General features: G+C 44.7%; 10 protein-coding genes across 10 annotated transcripts; 4 read left to right on the top strand and 6 right to left on the bottom strand.

Annotated features, from left to right (window-relative positions):
- Positions 1–212: 212 nt before the first annotated feature.
- On the bottom strand, positions 213–877 carry AOL_s00097g184 (uncharacterized protein; the record flags this gene model as incomplete). Its single annotated transcript, XM_011126017.1, has 2 exons — positions 213–736; positions 808–877. 2 exons carry the CDS (start codon positions 875–877, stop codon positions 213–215), a joined length of 594 nt encoding a protein of 197 aa, XP_011124319.1.
- A 438-nt stretch (positions 878–1,315) lies between these two features.
- AOL_s00097g183 (uncharacterized protein) lies at positions 1,316–4,555 on the top strand (the record flags this gene model as incomplete). The annotated part of the gene is made up of 10 exons (XM_011126016.1): positions 1,316–1,483; positions 1,563–1,578; positions 1,721–1,870; positions 1,939–2,067; positions 2,133–2,638; positions 2,706–3,028; positions 3,098–3,320; positions 3,384–3,708; positions 3,774–3,881; positions 3,945–4,555. 10 exons carry the CDS (start codon positions 1,316–1,318, stop codon positions 4,553–4,555), a joined length of 2,559 nt encoding a protein of 852 aa, XP_011124318.1.
- Positions 4,556–4,924: 369 nt separating this feature from the next.
- On the bottom strand, positions 4,925–5,656 carry AOL_s00097g182 (uncharacterized protein; the record flags this gene model as incomplete). The annotated part of the gene is made up of 2 exons (XM_011126015.1): positions 4,925–5,561; positions 5,643–5,656. The coding sequence occupies 2 exons, from the start codon at positions 5,654–5,656 to the stop codon at positions 4,925–4,927; spliced, it is 651 nt and encodes a 216-aa protein (XP_011124317.1).
- Positions 5,657–6,580: 924 nt separating this feature from the next.
- AOL_s00097g181 (uncharacterized protein) lies at positions 6,581–7,060 on the bottom strand (the record flags this gene model as incomplete). The annotated part of the gene is made up of 1 exon (XM_011126014.1): positions 6,581–7,060. One exon carries the CDS (start codon positions 7,058–7,060, stop codon positions 6,581–6,583), a length of 480 nt encoding a protein of 159 aa, XP_011124316.1.
- Positions 7,061–7,456: 396 nt separating this feature from the next.
- AOL_s00097g180 (uncharacterized protein) lies at positions 7,457–8,014 on the top strand (the record flags this gene model as incomplete). Its single annotated transcript, XM_011126013.1, has 4 exons — positions 7,457–7,516; positions 7,613–7,676; positions 7,757–7,805; positions 7,873–8,014. The coding sequence occupies 4 exons, from the start codon at positions 7,457–7,459 to the stop codon at positions 8,012–8,014; spliced, it is 315 nt and encodes a 104-aa protein (XP_011124315.1).
- A 142-nt stretch (positions 8,015–8,156) lies between these two features.
- On the bottom strand, positions 8,157–9,535 carry AOL_s00097g179 (uncharacterized protein; the record flags this gene model as incomplete). The annotated part of the gene is made up of 3 exons (XM_011126012.1): positions 8,157–9,159; positions 9,225–9,359; positions 9,441–9,535. 3 exons carry the CDS (start codon positions 9,533–9,535, stop codon positions 8,157–8,159), a joined length of 1,233 nt encoding a protein of 410 aa, XP_011124314.1.
- Positions 9,536–9,958: 423 nt separating this feature from the next.
- On the top strand, positions 9,959–10,969 carry AOL_s00097g178 (uncharacterized protein; the record flags this gene model as incomplete). Its single annotated transcript, XM_011126011.1, has 4 exons — positions 9,959–10,028; positions 10,102–10,115; positions 10,236–10,312; positions 10,387–10,969. The coding sequence occupies 4 exons, from the start codon at positions 9,959–9,961 to the stop codon at positions 10,967–10,969; spliced, it is 744 nt and encodes a 247-aa protein (XP_011124313.1).
- A 1,228-nt stretch (positions 10,970–12,197) lies between these two features.
- On the bottom strand, positions 12,198–12,401 carry AOL_s00097g177 (uncharacterized protein; the record flags this gene model as incomplete). The annotated part of the gene is made up of 1 exon (XM_011126010.1): positions 12,198–12,401. One exon carries the CDS (start codon positions 12,399–12,401, stop codon positions 12,198–12,200), a length of 204 nt encoding a protein of 67 aa, XP_011124312.1.
- A 1,720-nt stretch (positions 12,402–14,121) lies between these two features.
- Positions 14,122–17,112, bottom strand: AOL_s00097g176 (uncharacterized protein; the record flags this gene model as incomplete). Its single annotated transcript, XM_011126009.1, has 7 exons — positions 14,122–14,136; positions 14,202–14,313; positions 14,372–14,962; positions 15,020–15,657; positions 15,711–16,723; positions 16,777–16,871; positions 16,967–17,112. 7 exons carry the CDS (start codon positions 17,110–17,112, stop codon positions 14,122–14,124), a joined length of 2,610 nt encoding a protein of 869 aa, XP_011124311.1.
- A 2,104-nt stretch (positions 17,113–19,216) lies between these two features.
- AOL_s00097g175 (uncharacterized protein) lies at positions 19,217–20,837 on the top strand (the record flags this gene model as incomplete). Its single annotated transcript, XM_011126008.1, has 5 exons — positions 19,217–19,270; positions 19,409–19,912; positions 19,990–20,340; positions 20,411–20,592; positions 20,663–20,837. 5 exons carry the CDS (start codon positions 19,217–19,219, stop codon positions 20,835–20,837), a joined length of 1,266 nt encoding a protein of 421 aa, XP_011124310.1.
- Between the last annotated feature and the right edge of the window lie 25 nt (positions 20,838–20,862).

Raw genomic sequence — 20,862 nt, 5'->3', positions numbered from 1 at the left:
GGTATTGGATATAAGTTTAAAATATATCTAATTAGAGAAGAGTACAATTTTGTTTTGTCTATACCGTATCATCTCATAAAAAGGATAGAAGCGCCAGTCCGTAGTACATGAATGCATGGGTATCATAAGAATATGGTGATAACAAGAAAGGATGAATTAAAACGTGTCGTAGTGGCGGTACCACGGTTTGTTAGGGTACTTAAGAACCTTCTTCACTGCATCGTCAAGTCCCCATCGTGGTCTCGTGATGACTTCTTACCCTTTTTCGTCCCCGATCCGCTAGGTTGGGAGAGATGCAAGTCCTTGAGCCGTGTAGTCTCACTACTGGGAGAACCACCATCAGAACCCTCCTCCTCCTCCTCGCCCTCCTCGCCACTATCATCCACGACAGCACCCTTCACCGCCCCATTTCCCTTCGACCTTCCTTCACCAGCACCGGAGCTACTTTTCTTAACCGTCGTCGTCCCCATCTTTTTCATCATAGCTTTCCCAAACGGCACAGTCCTGGGAATAACATCCGCCAAAAACTCCAAATTATCAATCCTAGCAACTGCATTTGCCAAATCTTTATATTGAATATTTTTTCTCGGTTTCTTCTCGACTTTTGTCATCTTGTGGGCTTGCTCGGCAATATGCCAGATGAACTCTTCAGCTGCGACGGAGATTAGGAATGCGGCGGCCGGGGTACAGGCGTCAATGTCGTCGTCTAGTTTTATGATTTTACGCACGCGGGCGACTATATTGGATTTACATTGTTAGATGGTGGTTTTTTGGGTAAAGGGTGTGAGGTTTGAGGCGCGAGCTTACGCGGGAGGTACGAAGTGCCATCCCATTCGCCTTTGCGTTTGGGAGGAATTGAGTTGGTATTATTTGGCATTGTTGTGAGGATTATATATTGGTGGTCTTGTGCTGCGACGATAAATCGGATGGTTATAATAGGCTCCACTTAGTTAAGGCCTAGATGCTATATTTTGCTTCGGCTGATGAAGTCTCGGGATGGATGTTGATGATGAAGATGAAGATGAAGATGGAGAAGGAGAAAAAGGCTTAAGGGCCGCCCGTCACGTTCGATTTCGGTTGGCGTCGTTAAGGCAGGGCATCTGAACAGGTACTTCTGACTTGCTCCAAGTTCAAACAAGCTTACGCAAATGACAGAAGCTAAGAGACCAACTTAACAAAACCTGCGCAACCAACTAGAACAGGACATCCTCAACATCCCTTCGTTTCCCACCTCGTCGACTACACGAAAAGCTTCAAGACCTAAAGGCCTTCCGCGGATGTATGCTCCAGTTTAAATAGGCGGTCCTGACGACATATGCCGGACCCTTCCCCGCGGCCGCCACTACGGCGCAGTTCTTTGGGGTCTCGCTCTTCTCGACTGTCCCTCGCGATATCGGCTGTGGAAGCTGGACGGCATTCTCATGATTCAAGGGATGACAGGCGCGAACATATACAAGAGATTGAAGAAATTAAACGATATGAAGTATGTCACTATGATTTATTGTTTTAGTGTTTTTAATCGAGATTCTAGTAGAGCTAACGATTGATACCTTAATGTTTAGGACTTTACTACCATAGGTACTCCTCCCACCGCCCTCTCGCCCTCTCGCACATACTCCACCCCTCCCACCTTTTTATTATGGCTATGTCTTCTCGATCAAAACAGGAGCTGCTGGCAAAAAGTTGCTTAAGTAATTCTAAATCTCTAGCAAATACATAGACTGGGTCCAAGACGCCGCAAAAGCACAACTACAACGCCGATTACAACAACGGAGTGCCGGGAACTTTATATCCGGCAGAGTTGGGTGGAAAAGAAGGATATGGGAATCTTATGAAGCTGGACAGGCATGGATTGTGGTTAGTTTGGTTGGTTAGTCTCTTTTCCTATCGTGGTTCTTCAAAACCAAGAGTTTGGGGGAAAGACTAATGGGTGTTCAGGTGCTTGTATTGGGCTGAATGCGGCGTTTTTGAGTATTGTGACAGAATGGCTGTCAGATATTAAGCTTGGACATTGCCAGACGGGGTTTTACCTCAACGAAAAGTTCTGCTGTTGGGGAGAGGCTGAAGGTCTGCAAATACACTTATGTCTTCATTGAAATATAGTTCTCTTTTAAGCTAACTTATCGTTATAGGTTGCGAAAACTGGATACCGCACAGCTACTTTAGCGGCGTAAACTACATAATTTATATTCTATTCTCAACATTGTTCGCCTTGATCAGCGCCACCCTCGTTCGCTCTTTCGCACCCTACGCTGCCGGTTCTGGTATTTCGGAGATAAAATGTATTATCGCAGGATTCGTCATGAAGGGGTTTCTAGGCTTCTGGACGCTACTTATCAAGTCTATCGCCTTACCATTAACAATAGGTTCTGGGTTGAGTGTTGGGAAGGAAGGGCCTAGCGTACATTATGCGGTATGCACGGGAAACGTTATCAGTCGATTTTTTCAAAAGTATAAGAGAAGTGCCTCGAAAACAAGGGAGATCCTTTCGGCTTGTGCGGCTGCTGGAGTGGCAGTTGCGTTCGGTAGTCCTATCGGTGGGGTGCTGTTTTCGTTGGAGGAGATGTCGTCAAAGTTTCCGTTGAAGACTATGTGGAGGAGTTACTTTTGTGCTTTGGTGGCTACGGCGACGTTGGCGGTATGCTCTAATATCCCTGGTTTTGTTTTAATATATAAGGGCAGAGGCTAATAGGTGGTTGTACTAGGCTATGAACCCTTTCCGCACAGGACAATTGGTCATGTTCCAGGTCCATTATGATCGTGACTGGCATTTTTTTGAGATCGTATTTTACATCATCATTGGTATCTTTGGTGGACTGTACGGCGCCTTTGTGATCAAGTGGAACTTGAGAGCTCAAGCGTTCCGAAAGAGGTTTTTGACATCCTATGCAGTCGCCGAAGCTACCTTTTTAGCAGCAGCTACGGCGTTGATATGCTATCCAAACCACTTCCTGAGGATAGACATGACTGAGAGTATGGAGATTCTGTTCAGAGAGTGTGAAGGGATGGATTATAACAATCTTTGCGAGTACGTGTATCCCCTTTCTCGCATACTATATAACCCTCTCAAGACTAACTATGATTTCTTGGGAAATAGCCCGGACTACCGCTGGCGGAACGTCTTATCGCTCGTTATGGCAACCGTGCTCCGTTTATTCTTGGTCATCATTTCATACGGCTGTAAAGTTCCTGCTGGTATTTTTGTACCTTCCATGGCGATTGGTGCATCGTTTGGGCGAACGCTTGGAATAATAGTACAAGCGCTCTTCGAAGCATATCCGACGTCAAGTTTCTTCTCTAGCTGTGCGCCTGATGTTCCCGTAAGAACTCTACACTCTCAGATACTTAGTTGAATAGTTACTAATTTGTTATATTGTACATAGTGCATAACACCAGGCACTTACGCCTTCCTTGGTGCCGCTGCCGCCCTTAGTGGGATAATGCACCTAACCGTATCCGTTGTCGTCATAATGTTCGAACTCACGGGCGCGTTAACCTACATCCTACCCACTATGATCGTAGTCGGGGTTACCAAGATTGTTAGCAGTAACTTTGGAAAAGGCGGGATCGCGGATAGGATGATTTGGTTCAATGGGTTTCCGTTTTTGGATAATAAAGAGGAACATAGCTTTGGTATTCCGGTATCGCAGATTATGAGTGAGCGTGTGTCCGTTATTCCTGCGACGGGTATGGGGTTGAATGAACTAGGTAAGATTTTGAAACGGAATTGGGATAGTCCGGAAGTTTTCTTTGGCTGACTTTGAGGGCGGTAGAACATCTTTTGAAAGACCATGATTATCGTGGGTTCCCAGTTGTCCAAGATAGATCTTCGAATCTCTTGATCGGATATATCGGTAGAACAGAATTAAAATACGCAATAGGTATGCTTCCCCCGCTTTTGCCAACATCTAGCATACAAATTCTAACCAAACTCCCTTCGATAGAGCGCGCAAGAAAAGAAAGAGCGCTATCACAAAACACCCGCTGCTTCTTCACAATCTCCACAAACCCCAGCTCTCCGACTCTCTCCCCAATCACTGACCAGCCCCCACCACTTGCCTCCTCCTCTTCCTCCTCAAATAGCATAGACTTTAGTCGTTTCATAGACGGAACACCTATAACAGTCCACCCACGCATGGCCCTCGAAACCGTAATGCAGATATTCAAAAAGCTCGGGCCGAGGGTAATACTCGTAGAACAAAGGGGAAGATTATGTGGACTAGTCACACCGAAGGATTTGTTAAAATACCAGTTTAAAGTCGAGAATAGAGAACATCCGAGGGATGATACTGGAGAGGCGGAGATGCAGGATAAAGTTTGGGCGTGGATTGTGGGGGCTGGGGACTGGATATGGACTAGGGTTAAGGAGTTGAAGATTGTGGGTGTTTTCTTTGGGAGGAGGGGTAGTATTGGTGGTGATAGAGGGAGGGGGAGGGGAAGAGGTGGGGAAGGGAGAGGATATGAATACTCGGAGTTGAATGATGGAGTGGAGTTGGAAGGGGAGGTTGATGAGGATGGGGATTTGGGGTCGCCGAGGCAGGAGAGGGTGAGATGATTTATGTTGGAGGATTTCCTTTGCGGGTGATTGGCTAGATGTTGAATTATTTCGCGGTGACCTGGATTCTTAGTTTTGATTCCTAAGGTCTTTGTTCGGTTTTAAGTTAAATTTAAAGTAGCAATTTCAATATTACAGATATTTAAAAGACCTTATGATCAATTCTCTTTTAAATCTTGAGGTTGGTAGATAAGAATTCGCCAAATATTAATCACGATATCAACTCAACTCAGATAAGAGGCCATATAATTATAATTCTAGTATGAAGGCGTATATAAGAAATCAGAGCATCGGTAATGTACTTTAATATTAGGTAATATTACTATGAGAGAACTTAATATCACATCGATGCATTCGGATCGTTACTTCCTAGCGTGAATTTGCAAGTACATTTGCCAAAGATACAGATAAATCTCGAAGGAACCTTGGATCTGGTTCCTCTATCTTTTTTAGCCCACCTCTTAGGTTTCCTATGAAACTATTACCCCCGTTTTCCTTAATTTCCCGAATCACCCTATCTAAGTATTTCTCGGGTAAAGAATAACCATATCTGTAGATACTATTCAAGGCAGCTGGGATATTGCGGCATGTTTCAGGCACAAAATATGGCGGCCCCCATTTGAACTTTCGACATTGATCTTCCATAAATCTCCAGTAGAAGACCTCGGCGCCTTTTATTTGCAAAAAGTCAAAGGCCTGAAGTATGTTATCGATCTTCTTCAGCGTGGTATTAGAGAAGAGATCATTAACTGTTTCCTCCTTTTTAAGATCCGTGTCGTAGAGAGGGGTGAGGGGTACTCTGTAGAGCCAGTTCAGAACGACGGTCATAGTATCTAGCCCGATATCATGTATTTCGATTCGTCTTTCATGAGACTCTTTAAGACCAGAGTTAAGAGCGGCTTTGAAGAACCCGGAGTACACTACGATTACAGTCTCATGGACTTTGATTTCTTCTTCTTCGACGACCAAAGTCGCGTCGGGCTCAAAATAGAGATATAGAGGCGACCTGACCAAAATTACGTTAGTAAACATGTAGGCAAGCGTACATAGAGCCGGTTCTATATGGATATATATAGAGGTAACTTACTCCTTGAACGACATTGTGTTTGAACAATATAAAAGGAATGGGCCGTGAGAGTGCGTACTTGGCTGATGCTGGACTGAGAAAGAAGTCAAAGGTGGGGTTTGGTTTTGTACTACTATGTATGTACATGTACGATGACGAGGCTGGCTAAGGGCCAACACAAGCCAAATTAAACAGCCTGGTGATCGATGAGACAAGGCCGCATGTTACAGGCTGAACACAAACGCTAGCTAAGCTATAAGCCATTATAAGGGACCTATCACACACGCAACAACTAAGAAATGTTCTGAAACCTCCCCGCATCCAAGAACCTACTGGCTCCCACGTACCAGCAGATACCCCAGCTGTGACCTACAGAGCTGCGGACTATTAACCTACCATGTCTAGAGAGGACCATACATATAATTATCGATCATCTGAATCAGGAACCAATTCATTGTTTCGAAGCTCCTCCCGACACATTTCCCTTAGCTCTGTTAAGTCGAGCTCTAAAATCCTATCAGGGTCTACGCCTTCCGGACACTCCCCACCATATACCTCACTGAGATCCAGAAAAAAGACCTCTGTCTGACTTGAACGAGGTGCAGGAAATATCGTCTAAAGCTTCTGATTAGCCCGCTTTCTCTCCCTTCGGCGTTGTTTCGGTATCCGTCAAAAAAAAATACATACGCATCTAGAAGAAGTAGATATCCCATTTGCCGCATGGGGTCGATGAAACCAAACATCCGCCATGACTGTCCCCCTCCCAGTCACCGCAAATTTTGTAATAATCACAACCTTTGTTTCTCCATTGGTGAAGTTTTTCCAAATCTCTTTGTCACGTTCAAGGTCTATTAATGGTTGAGTGTAGCCTGTTTCCACAACGACCGAAGGGAATGGTTTAGACCACGGTTGAAGGCAGAAACATGGCGTTTTGATGATTGTATCAATCGTGAAAGTTCTTAATTCTGCACAAAAAATATATCATTAACATTGGGAACACAATCTTGCATTTGCAGGTTCTCCCAGGTCCTGGTTTGAAAAGCAATTTGAGCATGGACGGCTGGATAGGAGCTTTCGAACATACCGAGTCCACCGTAAGATAAAATATCATTCTGATATGTGAACATCTGTACAGCTCTATTCTCTTTCCATTTTTTCTCCTGCTTCTGTAACCAATTCGCCGTAACATCGATCAATGGACTGCCCCTTGTAATCCTAATTTGCCCGAACATGGGATCATATGTGAACCTTGCGTATGCGGCGTCAAAAATTGGATCATTGTCGAAGGCGCTTCTAATAGCATGAGCATTAACAGCGGAGATGTTACTGAAGGATATGTAGTCGGTATTATCTGGAACAGATTCTGGTAGTGCTATAAATGCCTTGATAGCGGTGATTATGGAGTCTTGCTGGGCCGCTGAGGTGAAGAGGTCTGCCATTTTCTTTTGCCATTGATGGAAATGTATATTTGGGTAGGAATACGAGGAGAACTTCCATAATTGGAATAACTTTAGTATGGTCGATATTCCAATGTTGAAATATTGATGTTTTTTTTTATATGATCTGTTTGTATCATCATCAGCTCCTCCCCTCGTGGTTATCTTGTCCAAAAATGAGCTATATATGGAAATGTGTTGACCCTGTTGTGGGTTTCGAGAGCTTGTTTGGTTTGTCGTCCGAAATTGCTTTAATTAGAAATTCTTGGCGTGACAAACATTCTTAACTGCTTTGACTCTTCGTCGTTGGTCAAGCTTCCCAACTAAGCTCTCTACATCCATCCAACCTACCATAGCTCTCCCATCACGCGTGCAAAGTTGCAGGCCTACAATCATAATATGTCTGAAGTAATCGATGACGAGGGTTCCCTCACTCTTGTGAGCAATGATGGGTTTCAGGTTCGTTAAATGTTCTGTTCTTTTACTAGCATTAATTCAAGTTCTCTCTGTTTGCTACGATAAGGTACTAATTGCTGTTCTGTATGGGAATAATAGTTCGTTCTGCCCAAAAAATGCGCCTTCGCGTCGAAGACAATAAGGAATATGTTCAACAAAAACAGTATGTATTGTTCATTTTTAAACCTTTTCGAGCCTATTTATGATTTGCAAAATAGCTAAATCGGAATATTGCTGCTATAGGTGGATATATCGAAGCTAAAGAGAACTGCGTAAAATTCGAGGATATGCGGTTCGTAATGACTTAATTTTGCTAGATGCTTAGATACTCCGAGGACTAACTTTGGATCATTTTATAGCGGTGCCGTTTTAGAGAAAGTCTGCGAGTACTTTATTTACAAACACAAGTACTCGGGGTATAGCGGACAAGTTCCGGAATTTCAGATCCCGGCGGAAATGGGATTGGAATTATTGACCATTGCCGACTTTTTGGAGACTTGAGATATTGGATGTTTGTGGCTGTCTACTGCGATATTGAGGATTTGTGTATTATATATACAGCCAAGTGTCATCTTAAAGATAGATTTCCAGCCATCACATGAACAGGCACAGATAATCAAAATATTCTATGACTTCAAACCTCTCACTTTTTCACAGGAGGCCCGCCTTTTCCTCCTTTATTGCCGGGTTTCCCTTTACCTTTAGCAGGCGGATCAACTTCCAACATTTCATCTCCAAACCTCGAGTCCGAAAACTTCATATAGCTGATAACACCATAATCCACCGTTGCCAGAATCACATTCCTCCTTCCTTCTTTCAACCCTTGATACAATCCCCTCTGCTTTGCAGTTGCTCTATCCACTTCTGGAATATCCTTGAACAATCCATCCATCTCCGCTAATGAAGGTAGCCTCGTATCCAGTGTCGAAAGCACACAAACATAAAAGTCTGGCGGTCCGGGCGCAGATTTCTTGAAGTTCGGACGAGGTTTCCAAACATGATATGTAACCGTAAATCGATTAATCTTTGTCTCCTCCTCTCCTGTCTTTGTAGTTGGCGTCCATTCGACCTCTTTTCTTGGAATCGCTAACCGTCGATACATCTCCGCATAACTCCTATATGCTCCCGGTGCAAGCATAGACCGGAATGGATCCCCCTTCCCAGGTCCCCAAAAAGTTCCATTGAATAAAGCCCCGAATATTCCTAATCCCCATAGATTCCATCCTCTTCCAGCTGGAGGAGGGGCTTTATACTCATACCCCACATTCCGGAACAACTCATCGTACTGTCCCTCCGGATCGCGAAAAACGATATACCCGCTTCTTTTCAGGTTCGAATAGACTTGATATCGTTCCAATCCACCTGTAGCTTCTAGTGCGGCTGCATAGACAGCTTGTACGCTCATCGGAACATTAATGGTAATGCCCTGCTTATGTTCTGGCTCAGCAGGATCCTGTGGTCCTTGTTCTTCTTCGTAGAAACACTCCAGACTGCCGCGTTCAACCATATACATCAATTCTTCAGGAAGCAGCCACATCGTGCCGGTTTTGTCGGCACGGCCCATGGCTTTGAATAGCACACCGCGTTGTTCATGGATTTGGGCGAGGCGGCGGGTGGAGTGCCAGGTTGCTGTCGCGCGGGTTTTACTGGAGAATATTGCAGTGGGAGGTTAGATGTGTATGCAATATTCGGTGAGATATGTTATATATACCCAGTATGTGAACGCTCCACGGAGAGAGCCTGGAACATGGCATTTCGGCTGTCGTCTAGTGTGTTAGACTGGAGGTTTGTGCCATCGGGTTCGAAGTCCTTTTCTCCACGTTTGGGGATCGAACCACCACCTTTTCTAGATTAAATAAATGTATTGAATTAGTTTTGAAGAAACTTTTATGCATAAATACGTCTTTGGTAGGTGATGGTGAAGTACTTTGTGATGTTGGCCAAGAATCTGAAATCTTGGGTTTCATCTGAGAGGTCAATATCGCCGTCATCAAAGCCAGAGGTTAATCCGTCGGTCTCCATGATCCACGAATAGAAAGAAAAGGTCTGTTGGGGGAATTGACGATGAGAAAGGACCCTTGTTATGGTGGTTGTATATGTCTTCGCTCTCGACTAGCTGGCCACTCAATAGTGTGTCACCAAATTTGAAGATTGTGGTTGTCATCAAAAAAACGACACAAAAAATGCAACAAATGCCAAGACATTCATTAGTCAACCCCGAGTCGGAGTCTCGCGAGCTCGTTCGGCCCTTGCATGCAGATCTGGACCGGGACGCTAGGATTCAAATCCATTGGGCTAAGCTATAAGCTTGGACATCCTCTTTGTCGAATTATACTTTCTTCCTCTTTTTTACTTTTCATTTCTCCTTACTTGTTCTCACCATTTTATTCGGATTCTCTCCTAGGTCCTGCCCCGCAGCTTATCACTATCATTCGAGACCCCACCATGTCGTCAACACAGATACCCCCGGCCGTCGTTTTCAGTGATTGGGATGGCACAATTACGTCGATTGATTGTATGTATCAGCTCCAATGAGCGAGAAGTTTGATTTATAAGAGTCATGGATAGCTAACATTCTGTCCTTTTAGCCAATGATTACTTGGTACGACTTTTCTAAGCTCTGATCTTGATTGTATATCCCTTCGTTAGAGGTGTATAGAAGAACTACATGCATAGTTCTCATAATAATGCGTATTCTAACATATTCAAATCCGAAAACTAGACCGACAACTTAGGTTTCGGCAAGGATGAACGTGAAAGACTGAACGAAGAGATGATCTCCCTCCGCTTCAACTTCAGGTAATTACAAGACCTTGTATAACATATCCTAGGATATATAACCTCAAACTCAACTATTATTCAAATACAACTAGGGATGCATTCACATTGATGCTAGAATCAATCAACCACCCCTTTTCAGAATGCATCGACCTCCTCAAATCCGAAATCCCTCTGGACCCAGGTTTCAAGGGTTTCTACGAATGGTGTAAATCACAGGGAATCCCTGTCATTGTCGTCTCCAGCGGGATGCGGCCAATCATCAAAGCCTTACTTCTGAACTACCTCGACGACCCTTCTGCAGCCGAAGAACTAGAGATCTATGCAAACGACACTGAATTCGGCGAAGACGGGAGCTGGAAGATTAAATGGCGACACCCGGAAAGTGGGTTTGGACATGATAAGAGTATTACTATCAAGAAATATATTAGTGATGCGGCGTATCCAGAGGGGAAGAGGCCGCATTTCTTTTATTGTGGAGATGGGGTTAGTGATCTTAGTGCGGCTAGAGAGACGGATTTGCTGTTTGCGAAGAAGGGCATGGATTTGGTGACTTATTGTGAAAGAGAAGGGGTGCCGTATACCACGTTTACAGACTTCCAGGATATTTGGGATGGGGTGAGGGATGTGGTTGAAGGGAAGAAAACGATTGAGGAGGTTAGGCAAGAGAAGAAGTAAATTTAGTCTTCATACAGATCTATATGAAGCAATATTTGGGGGGATCAGGGAACACGGCGTTATTGTTATAGACATATACAGATAGAGATATAGGGATATAGCTTCTAGCATTATGAATAACAACATGAACGCTTACTTTTCTTGATCCGTAAATACATACTCTCAAAAATTAATCCCTGGATCTTAAGTTGGCACTAGCTCTTTAACTATCATAACCGTACAGCTAATACCTCTCATGAAGTTGGAGTGCCTGTACCGAACAATCTAGAGTCAGCGCCTTTGATAATATGGAATTTCATCAGCCAACTAGTCTGGCAATCTGGCTCTATAAAATCACGTGTATTCGTTTTAAATTTCAAAGGGAGGTTTTACAACGTCATCATGCTCTGATTTGGTGAGCCTCCAGGGGTACATACTAGTCTCTAACCCAGATAGCAAAATTCCTCCAAATATTGGCCCCCCACGTACCCCAAGACCCACAAATCGCGTTGCAAAACGTTGCATTCCCGATGACTCGGCATCGCCAAGAATCCTCCTTCGGGGCGGCGCCGGCTGAAAAAAAATCCGCCAGCTGCATGCATTAATATTCCAGATACCGTACATCCGGCTTACTGATCGATCGTGTGACACCCGAGAAACTGCAAAAGAAGCTGTAAAAGAACATTGTAAATATTTTTTTTCTAGGTGAGAAGGATGATTTTAGTAGATCATATTTTATAGAGAGTTCTTTCTATCGTCTCATTTAATCCTTGAAATAAATTTAAACGCACTTTGTTAAAAAGGCGCACTCATCCTTACGTCTTCCCGGTCTATCGGATAACGAACCGAACTAGATTTGTGAACTGAAGTACAATTACTATTCACTGAAAACTAAACATACAGTAAGTACCATGCAAAGCGGAATCTATATTAAAACAAAAGGTTCAAAGAAGAACAAAAACGCTCTGAAAAAAAGATAGCCATTTGAGTTAACGCCCCAGTGTATATTCCTCCCTTCTCCCAGTCATTCTCTCCTGAATTCTATCATTGGGGTATATATAATATCGTCTAAAGACCAGACATAGCAAAAGGCCGGCTAGTCTAAAACACCCTGATGCCGCTCGCCAGCACCAAAGTAGATCTACCCCACCACTCAAAGCGGCTACTTCATTCTAGAAAAGATAAAAGAAGATAAAAAGAAGTAATGACCACCTCTCCTACTAATATAAACGAAAGGTATTAAAGTCATTTAAATCTTCTTCTCAACAGCCAACCTAGCTTCAACACCATGGAACCGTTCAATAGCCTTCAACACCCTCAAATGCTCATGCTTGAGCTGATCAAAGTCATCATCCAATCGCTTGTGCCATGGGTATAGCACAAAGACTTGGAATGCTAGCGCCGACGATGCGACGAAGAAGTTTGTGAAGGAGATGCCGCGGGTGACAATCATTGTTATGGTACTTTTTGGGTTTGAGGTATTTATTCTTTTAAAGGGGGTATTTAGAAAAACGGTTATTTGGAGGGATGATACTAGATATTTAAATAAAAATGGTTAGATATTTAATTATTGGAATTAGATAAGGTAAAGAAGAAGATCAGAGGGGAGTAAATAGAACTTACGAAGCTATCGTTGTTCTAAGTATAAATAAGAATGAAAATAAGCCGAATGAATTAACGCCTGAAGCCTTTTTTATTTTCCGAGGAAGAAGGGAGGGAAGCCGCCGTAAGAAAACCTGAAGAGAAAAAAAAAACGAAGAGAAAAAAGAGAGAGAGAGAAAATACCTAAAGAAACAATCTTGAGTTCTTTTTGCCAACGGGGGCAACCGACCCTTCTTATATTCCCCCAGAAGCAACCTTTTCGAACGAATCGCTCACAGTCCGAAGGCCTGGGAAACTCGTCACATCACATGCGGACAAAAACGTGCAATTGGCCCCCCCAGGCTACCTGACTATTATCCATAAGACATTTCTTTTTAAGAAAAAAAATCTCTAACTCATAAGAAAGGCACTTACCAAACTGGGTACTTCAGGAAAGGTCGCTTTTTTTTTTTTTTTTTTGCGCTGTCAGCAAAAAACCTAAAGAACTTTTTGCTGTGCTTTGCTTTACTTTGGAAAATGCGCAAGTGCTTTCACACACAAAAAAGGTGTCACACCACTCAAAGTTGCGGCATCCCGTATCGAGTTGCGGATTGTTGGATATTTTTTGTTGTTTTGCCAAGACCGTGAAGCATCGACAGGGGTCCCCGAAATAGCCTCACTGAATCAAAACGGATGGTCGATTTTGTCCATGCATGCATGCTTGCTATATATCTGGAACAACAGCTTTTAGCTTAACGGCCGGAACGGGATATTAAAAAAAAAAAAATACTGGGTACCCGGATGGATTGGCAATTAAGTCAGCTTTAGCAAGGGATCGTGGTACTTCAACTAGGTAGGTAATTTTAACTCGTCATATTCTCTATCCTATCTTCAATCAATTGCAATCTTCATCATGATCCGTCGATAGTCCGTCTGTCCGTCAATATACCCCATTGACCTCTTCTGATCCCGCCCATGCCAAATCTTTCTCTCCTCCGACTCAAACCTGCATTCAACAAAAGTTGGCTTTATCCTCTGATAGTTTTCCTTCTCATCCTCCCACGCACCCGTCGTTTCTTTTTTTAATTCAAAGACTAGAACTAGTTTTTTGGAGTACACTGTATTTCCAGACATCGTGATGCCATAACAAAATGAAAGCGGATCTGGCGGTGAAGAAAAGAAGTCGAAGAAAAACAAACGAAATAAGCCGCCTTTAAAATTTATTTTGCCAGCGTAAGTAGAGAAAGGGGCAGGGACAGAACCGAAAGTGTATATATATATATATAATAAAAAGGGCGAAAAAGCAACATGACTACTGAAAGAAATAGGAAACATATAAAAACAGTACTTGACCGCATAGAGTCGCGTAGAAAAGAAATAAAAAGATATAAAAAAACCAAACTTTCTTTTGTATCACCATTCATACCGCCTAAAAATATGGGTATGAAATGGCTTTGTCCCCGATGTCCGCCATCAAAGAGGTTAGCCCTTCCCTAATTTTGGGGCGTTGAGTTCCGTAATTTCATATACACAATAAAAGAATGGCAGAGGCGGGTGCTGAGAGGGGCATAGGTATGCTATGAGATGATCAACTATGAAAGGAGAAGCTGTATGATATAAAGGTACGTTAGCATGTCTCCAAAACCCTACACTACGAAGGGCCAAAACTTACGTCAATATCCAGACCCAAGGCCCTCAAAAACAAATTCGTATTCGCCAGTTTATGCTGCCCCATCTCTTGTGGCAAAGTTTTGCTTGCCTGTACATTGTCGTTGACACGGTCCCTAACATCATCTATTAGTCCAATATCCAGTAGCTTAAAAAACACCCGAGGAAACCTACTTGACCGCCGAAACCATCTTCTGCTGCTGTGACATGTTCGCCCCAACCGCCATGCTTGCCAAAAACTGCCACACATACATATCATCCACCTGTGCCCCATGTGGCGGGAAGATATCCAACAAATGATCTTCGAGTACCTCGAACAATCGGTCGTACGTCTGTGTCCACTTTAATACACCCTGATCGTCCGCCTGGTTGGCCTGCTTTATGATCTCTGCACGGCTAGTGAACATTGTCAAGAAAGCGAGACCGATTTGGGTCTGGCTGAGCAAGAGGACGTTGACGCGGTCGAGGAGGATGCCGAGCAGGCCAGTTATAACATCGAGTTGTGCGTCTCCGACATAGGAAAGAAGTGGTGGGAGAACATATTGGGAAAATCCTTCGATTTTCTTCTTGGTTTCATTGGAGAGTGAAAGAGTGTCGGGCAGGTATCGGCCATCCTTGATGACATCAACTTGGTCGAGAGATATTGTGATCATAGTGAGAATTGTGATACGTTGTTGTAGATCGATATATCTGAATACTCGGGGAATAGCCTCCTTTGCTTTCTTAACGGAAAGGATGGCGATGAAGGGATGCAGTGCGTTAGGCCTAGGAGTGGTTAGTAAGTCAAAAAAAATCAACAATGGTGATTTGTACTATACGTACTCCTCCTTAATGGGTTCCATAATCCGCATAGACCTCCACAACTTCGCGATTAAGGCGTCCCTGACTTCAAACCATTGGATTGTATTGGCATCGGGTTGCTGGCCGGTCAGACTAGGACCTGGGTGTTTTCGTTCATGGGAGTCTAAGTCAAGTAGGCATCGATAGATGTCTTCGGCAGCCGCTAAGATACTCCTCCTGTCGATGCCGGCGAAAGCATGTGCTGGTTTTTGACCCGGTTCTACTACGCCAGTGCTGTCTTGCTTCTTGATGCTTAACAGCGGTTTCGGTGTCTTCACGTTGCTGAATGATATCTTTCCTAGTGAGCCTTCTAGAACTAGCTGTGACGCCTTTGGACGAGCCTTAGCAGCAGCAACGGCACGTTGAACCTGTTGCTGCATTCGGAGAAGATGGTTATCCTGACGACGAGCTCTACCGCCCCGGGCTCCTTGCTGGCCGAGATATGTCTGGGCGAACTGATTCAGGGGTTGTTGAGGGTTATTCCGGGCTCTGATGGCCATGTAGACTTGGTAGTAGAAGTCCTCATTAAAGGAGTCTTCGTTAACCGACACCAGTTGCTGGAGCTGGATCCTCGTAATAAAATTCTTGTCCGAAGGGGTCATTAGACCGTTATATCGGGACTTCATATATTGTTAGCACGACCGTATGTATTTGACTGGGATAGAAGCCTTACCAGTTGAGCGATCTTATGGTTCCGTTTCAGCCGCTTGCTCTCCTCTTCCAAGAACTTAACCCTCTCCTCTTCGGTCATCTGCATCATCTGTGGCTGCATAGGTGGCATCCCTACAAACGGCGGCTGCGGTCCTTGCGGTCCCTGTGGTCCCTGTGGTCCCTGTGGTCCCTGTGGTCCCTGTGGTCCCTGTGGTCCCTGTGGTCCCTGTGGTCCCTGTGGCCCCTGTGGCGGGATCATTCCCATTGGGAATGGAATATTGTTACCTTGGAACTGTGGGTTGGCCGGGATCTGTGGAAATGGTAGCTGTCCACCCGGGCCTGGTTGAGGCATGGGCCCACGTTGAAGATGCTCTGGGGTCCGGTCATTTTGAGGTGGGCGTTGATTTTGCTGGGGTGGTGGCATGCCCCGGGGTGGGAAAGGCAGCTCGATCTGCTGGAGGGGTGGTTGCTGCATTTGCATCTGTGGATGTTGAGGGAATCCCTGCACGGGCCGACCAGGCCAGCCATCTTGTTGGTTTAATTGGCTATGTGGAGGGAGTTGAGGTTGGGGCGGTTGTTGTGCGGCAGCGAGCCTAGCCTGCTTCTTCGCCAATATTTCAGCTTCCACTTCTTCTAAGCTCTTGTACTTTCGAGTAGCTGGTGCAGGTTGTGAAAAATTTGGCTGCGTTGGTGGAGGTTCCTGCAGAGGGTTATCGATATGAAGGTAGTGAACTGCGGCATGAGCGGAGAGGTTCTTGGCTGGGGTAGCTTCTGGGGACGTGGTAGCCCATAATGACATCTCAGGCTTCAGCTCGGGGATCTCCGTGGGAATTTGGTGCTTAGGAGCAGGCTGTAGTTTGGGTTTCGTGGCAGCGGCATAGCTAGGAGCTTTGGGTTGGTGATCTTGGTGATACGAAGGAGGGGCAGTTTGGGTGGGCTTTTTGGGACCACGAGCGTAGAGGAGCTGTTCTTCGTTGATGGCATTGGCGACCTTTGCGGTGGAGCCGAAAAAATCGAAGTCCTTGCCGGGGGCGGCTAATAGGAAAGTTAGAAAGAACGAGATGATATGGGAGATAACAGCGGTTTACCAGCATTGCCTCCTCCAAAGGTCTCATCATTGAATTCATCATCTCCTTCATCGAGTTTATCGCCTAGACCGTCGTAGGTATCCTCAAAGTCGTAGCTAGAGCATTATCGTCACGATTCTCACGGTCAGTTCGAATCCTTTGTATCAAACCCTGCACCTCTCTCCAAGACAATTTTCCGATTCGGACATACCCATCATCGTCAGCCTTTTCGTTTGAGTTCCCTGAAAGGCCAGCGAAGGCGTCAACCTGCTGCGAGAAGCCGGGAGCCTGTGTCGGGTGAGGAGCATGGGCAGCTCGGTCCCTCGGCAGGGTGGTATTGAAGCCGAAGAAAGACATCCGGCAGGGTTAAGGCAGAAAAGGATTGACCTTAACGGCCTGATCGGCAAGAAGTTGTGAGCTCTTTATAGGAGTGTAATGTAGTGCTAGATTGAAGGATGGAGAAGGTTGGAAGCTTGGTGGAAACTATTATGGTGGGATGGATGGGCGGCAGCAGGAGTTTAGCGTGGATGGGAAGGAGGGGGATTTCGGCGAGAGGGTGCCAAGCTACAGGTGGGGAGAGAAAGAGGGAAAAGGAAAGACTAGTGATGATATTGATGACGATATCGATGTAGCAAGTGATAGTGACGAAGCGGATAGAATAGGGAAGAAGGGTGGTTAGGGGAGAGGAGAGGAAAGGAGAGGAAGAGAGAGGTTGGTGATGGTGATGGTGATGGTGAAGATGAAGGTTGGAAGGTGGGATAGAAGATGTGTGCAGCAAGCAGATCGTGGTGGAGTTGAGATTGTTTGGTGTGGGCGAGAAACAGGAAAAAAAATACAAGTTTCGAAACCACCACGAACGTTATAATTACCACCACCAGACCAGACAATTGAGATTGATATTTACAAGCACTACCTCTAATAGCTACTGCTTCACTACTTAAGTATGTCTACATCCCTGGACGTCTTCATTATTACTACTGCCACTATCACTAACGCCTTTTTTTGGGTCTTGTAGATAAAATATAAAAAAGGGTGATCAGATACTGACGTTACCAACATGGCCCGGCCAAGGTTGCATTGGAGGTCGGTTCAATACCAAATAGACGAACATTTGCCCTGAACCTTGCCGAAAAAGTTAACCATTCTCAATTGAATTGCAATTACAATTGCAGTTTCGAGACCCGGGCCATATGCAGATATTGGTCATGGCTATGAGACGATGTGGTTGAAAGATATCGATATATCTGTCCACGAGCAGCCCCTATTAATAATATATTGACATTACATGCGGCATCGATGCTTACACACATATATATTACTACAGATGCACATGCTATTCCTCAAAAGATGTACTGCCGTTCGTCGGTGGAGTTTTAAAAAGCGAAGAAATTCCCGACAATGCAATTGTAGGGCATGCAGGCAGGCAGGCAGGCAGGCAAAGAGCCTATCCATTGATCAACTGCTCAGCTGTATCTACATATGTATGTACACACTGGACAGTATGTACTTATGTCGGTATTGGACTGGATCGGACTGGACTGGACTGCAGCAGGATACATACATGTGCACATACAGACAGACAGACAGACAGACAGACAGACGCCACAGAACGGTGTTTCAACCCTATCAATTGACCGTATCAGATCACATCATACATATCCGCATCCACAAACCCACAAAAAATCCACAACCGAATGCTACATTGTGATACCCACAAGTATTTGATACAGCTAGTCAGGGCTGAAGAAGAAATGGAAAAAGGCGGTTGAATCAAAACGCCGAAAGCGAATGGACAGAGCTAGAGCCAAGGCAAGCCAACAATTTTTTTGCAGAAGCTTGCGACGCCGAACAGGGCTTGTTTGAACATAGGTACACGTCTGGCCGAAACCGTCGAGAAGTATTTATCTACTGGCCATATTTCTCGTGGGTCTCCCTTTTTTTCTTTTCTTTTCTTTTCTTCTCCTTTTCTTTAAAGATCAGACGCGTATTTATTGCTGTAGAAAAGTGGTTGGTATATTTTCTTAGTATAGTATATATGTCCATTGGGTTCTGTTCATCCATCCATTTTACCTTTGGATTTCAATTCATCCATCACTCGACATCCATCAACTCCCGATTGAATTAAAACTCACCGGATATCAGCATAGCTGAAATTATTTATTATCGTCTCCACTTAATTTGAGGGAGAGGTGGCCAAGTCTTCTTAATAAGGACGTGGGCTAGCTATACCGGGTACTAGTTGTCTGTAACATCGGCTGCTTGGCTGCATCCATGTGGTAGTCCCACGCTGTTGCACGATCTGGCTCCTATTTCTGTCTGTTTCTATACAATCTAAACTGAACCCTTCGAGCTTCCTCTCAACCTCCTTAACATCAACATCAACCAATTCCATTCTCCGACCGGATTGTCAGACAAGATATTCTTCACGGGTCGAAGCTCTGGCGCTTCTTCCTCAGCCATCATGCCTGCTACAGCTAACGTCAGAACCTTGAGGTTCATCTTGCTTGCATTCTTCGTATGTTGCCTTATCACCCGTCATCCCCTTTTTGGCGGCTAAACTGCCACCTTAACCTTCCCTTTACCTTGGTTCCGTACACGCATAACCTGCATCAAACACGAGGTTATAACAACTAATCCTATCGTCATCAATTAGTCTATTGCCGTCCTCTACAAAATCTTCACCAGTTCATCCTCAAACTATAGTCCTTCCCTCAACGTTCCGCCCGCCGGTGGAAGCGACATCGGGAAAATCCCACCACAGCTTCCCAAATCAGAGCTCAGCAGTGGCGACACCAAACCCGATTCCGAAGAGGATCAATCTCCATTCTCCCATGGTACTACTCCAAATGCCAAAAACAACTTCCCCCTCACCGGAACTGCTCCCGGAAAGCGCGCAAATGCTACTTTCATCACCCTAGCTCGTAACAGCGACACTTGGGAAATCGCTAAATCTATCCGTCACATCGAGGACAGATTCAACCGTAAATACAACTACGATTGGGTTTTCCTTAACGATCAACCTTTTGATGAGCAGTTCAAAAAAATCACCACCCGTCTTGTCAGCGGAAAGACCAAGTATGGCCTTATTCCAAAAGAACACTGGAGCTTTCCCGAGTGGATTGACCAGGACAAAGCTGCCGCTGTTCGTGAAGACATGGTAAGGACAACGTGATCATAGAAAAGGAGCTCATAATGTCAGTTAGAACCGTAACTAACAAACCATTATTAATACAGAGACAACGAAAAATCATCTATGGTGATTCCGTCTCCTACCGCCATATGTGTCGATTCGAATCCGGATTCTTCTTTGAACACGAGCTTCTCGCCGATTACGAGTTCTACTGGCGTGTAGAACCCTCAATCAAGCTCTTCTGCGATGTCGACTACGATCCATTCCTCTACATGAAAGAAAACAAGAAGAAGTACGGCTTTACCCTTAGTTTGTACGAATACAAGGACACTATCCCAACACTCTGGGAAACCACCAAGAAGTTCATGGCCGAATACCCCCATCATATTGTTGAAGGCAACAGCATGAAATTCATCTCTGATAACGATGGAAAGGATTATAACAACTGCCATTTCGTGAGTCAATTTCTTCCGTCATATTTCTCTAGCCTTATAAGGCAAGGCCTCTGAAGCTAATTTTTTGTAGTGGAGTAACTTTGAAATCGGCTCGCTTAACTGGCTCAGGTCGCCTGCTTACAGGGACTACTTCAAGTATCTCGATAGGGCCGGCGGTTTCTTCTACGAGAGATGGGGTGATGCTCCGGTCCATTCTCTCGGTGCGGCTCTCATGCTTAAGCAAGAAGAAATCCACTTTTTCGACAACATTGCGTATGTTACCCGTCTTCCTCTTCCCTACCCTAGTACCAGGAATACGTAAAACTAATCGACCGATTAATAGCTACTGGCATGTCCCGTTTACCCACTGCCCCACGAGTGAGGAAGATCGCGAAAAATACAAGTGCAGCTGCAATCCCAAGGACAACTTCGACTGGAAGGGATATTCGTGTACCTCCCGATTCTTTGAGATGAGAGGATGGGAAAAGCCAAAGGGGTGGGAGTATCAGATGAACTAAAAGTTGTGTCTCAGAACGTCTTTTC

This window comes from Orbilia oligospora (genome assembly GCF_000225545.1).
Source record: "Orbilia oligospora ATCC 24927 unplaced genomic scaffold scaffold00097, whole genome shotgun sequence".
NCBI lineage: Eukaryota > Fungi > Ascomycota > Orbiliomycetes > Orbiliales > Orbiliaceae > Orbilia > Orbilia oligospora.
The sequence above is the reverse complement of the archived record's forward strand: the minus strand, read 5'-3'. Positions and strand labels throughout refer to the sequence as shown.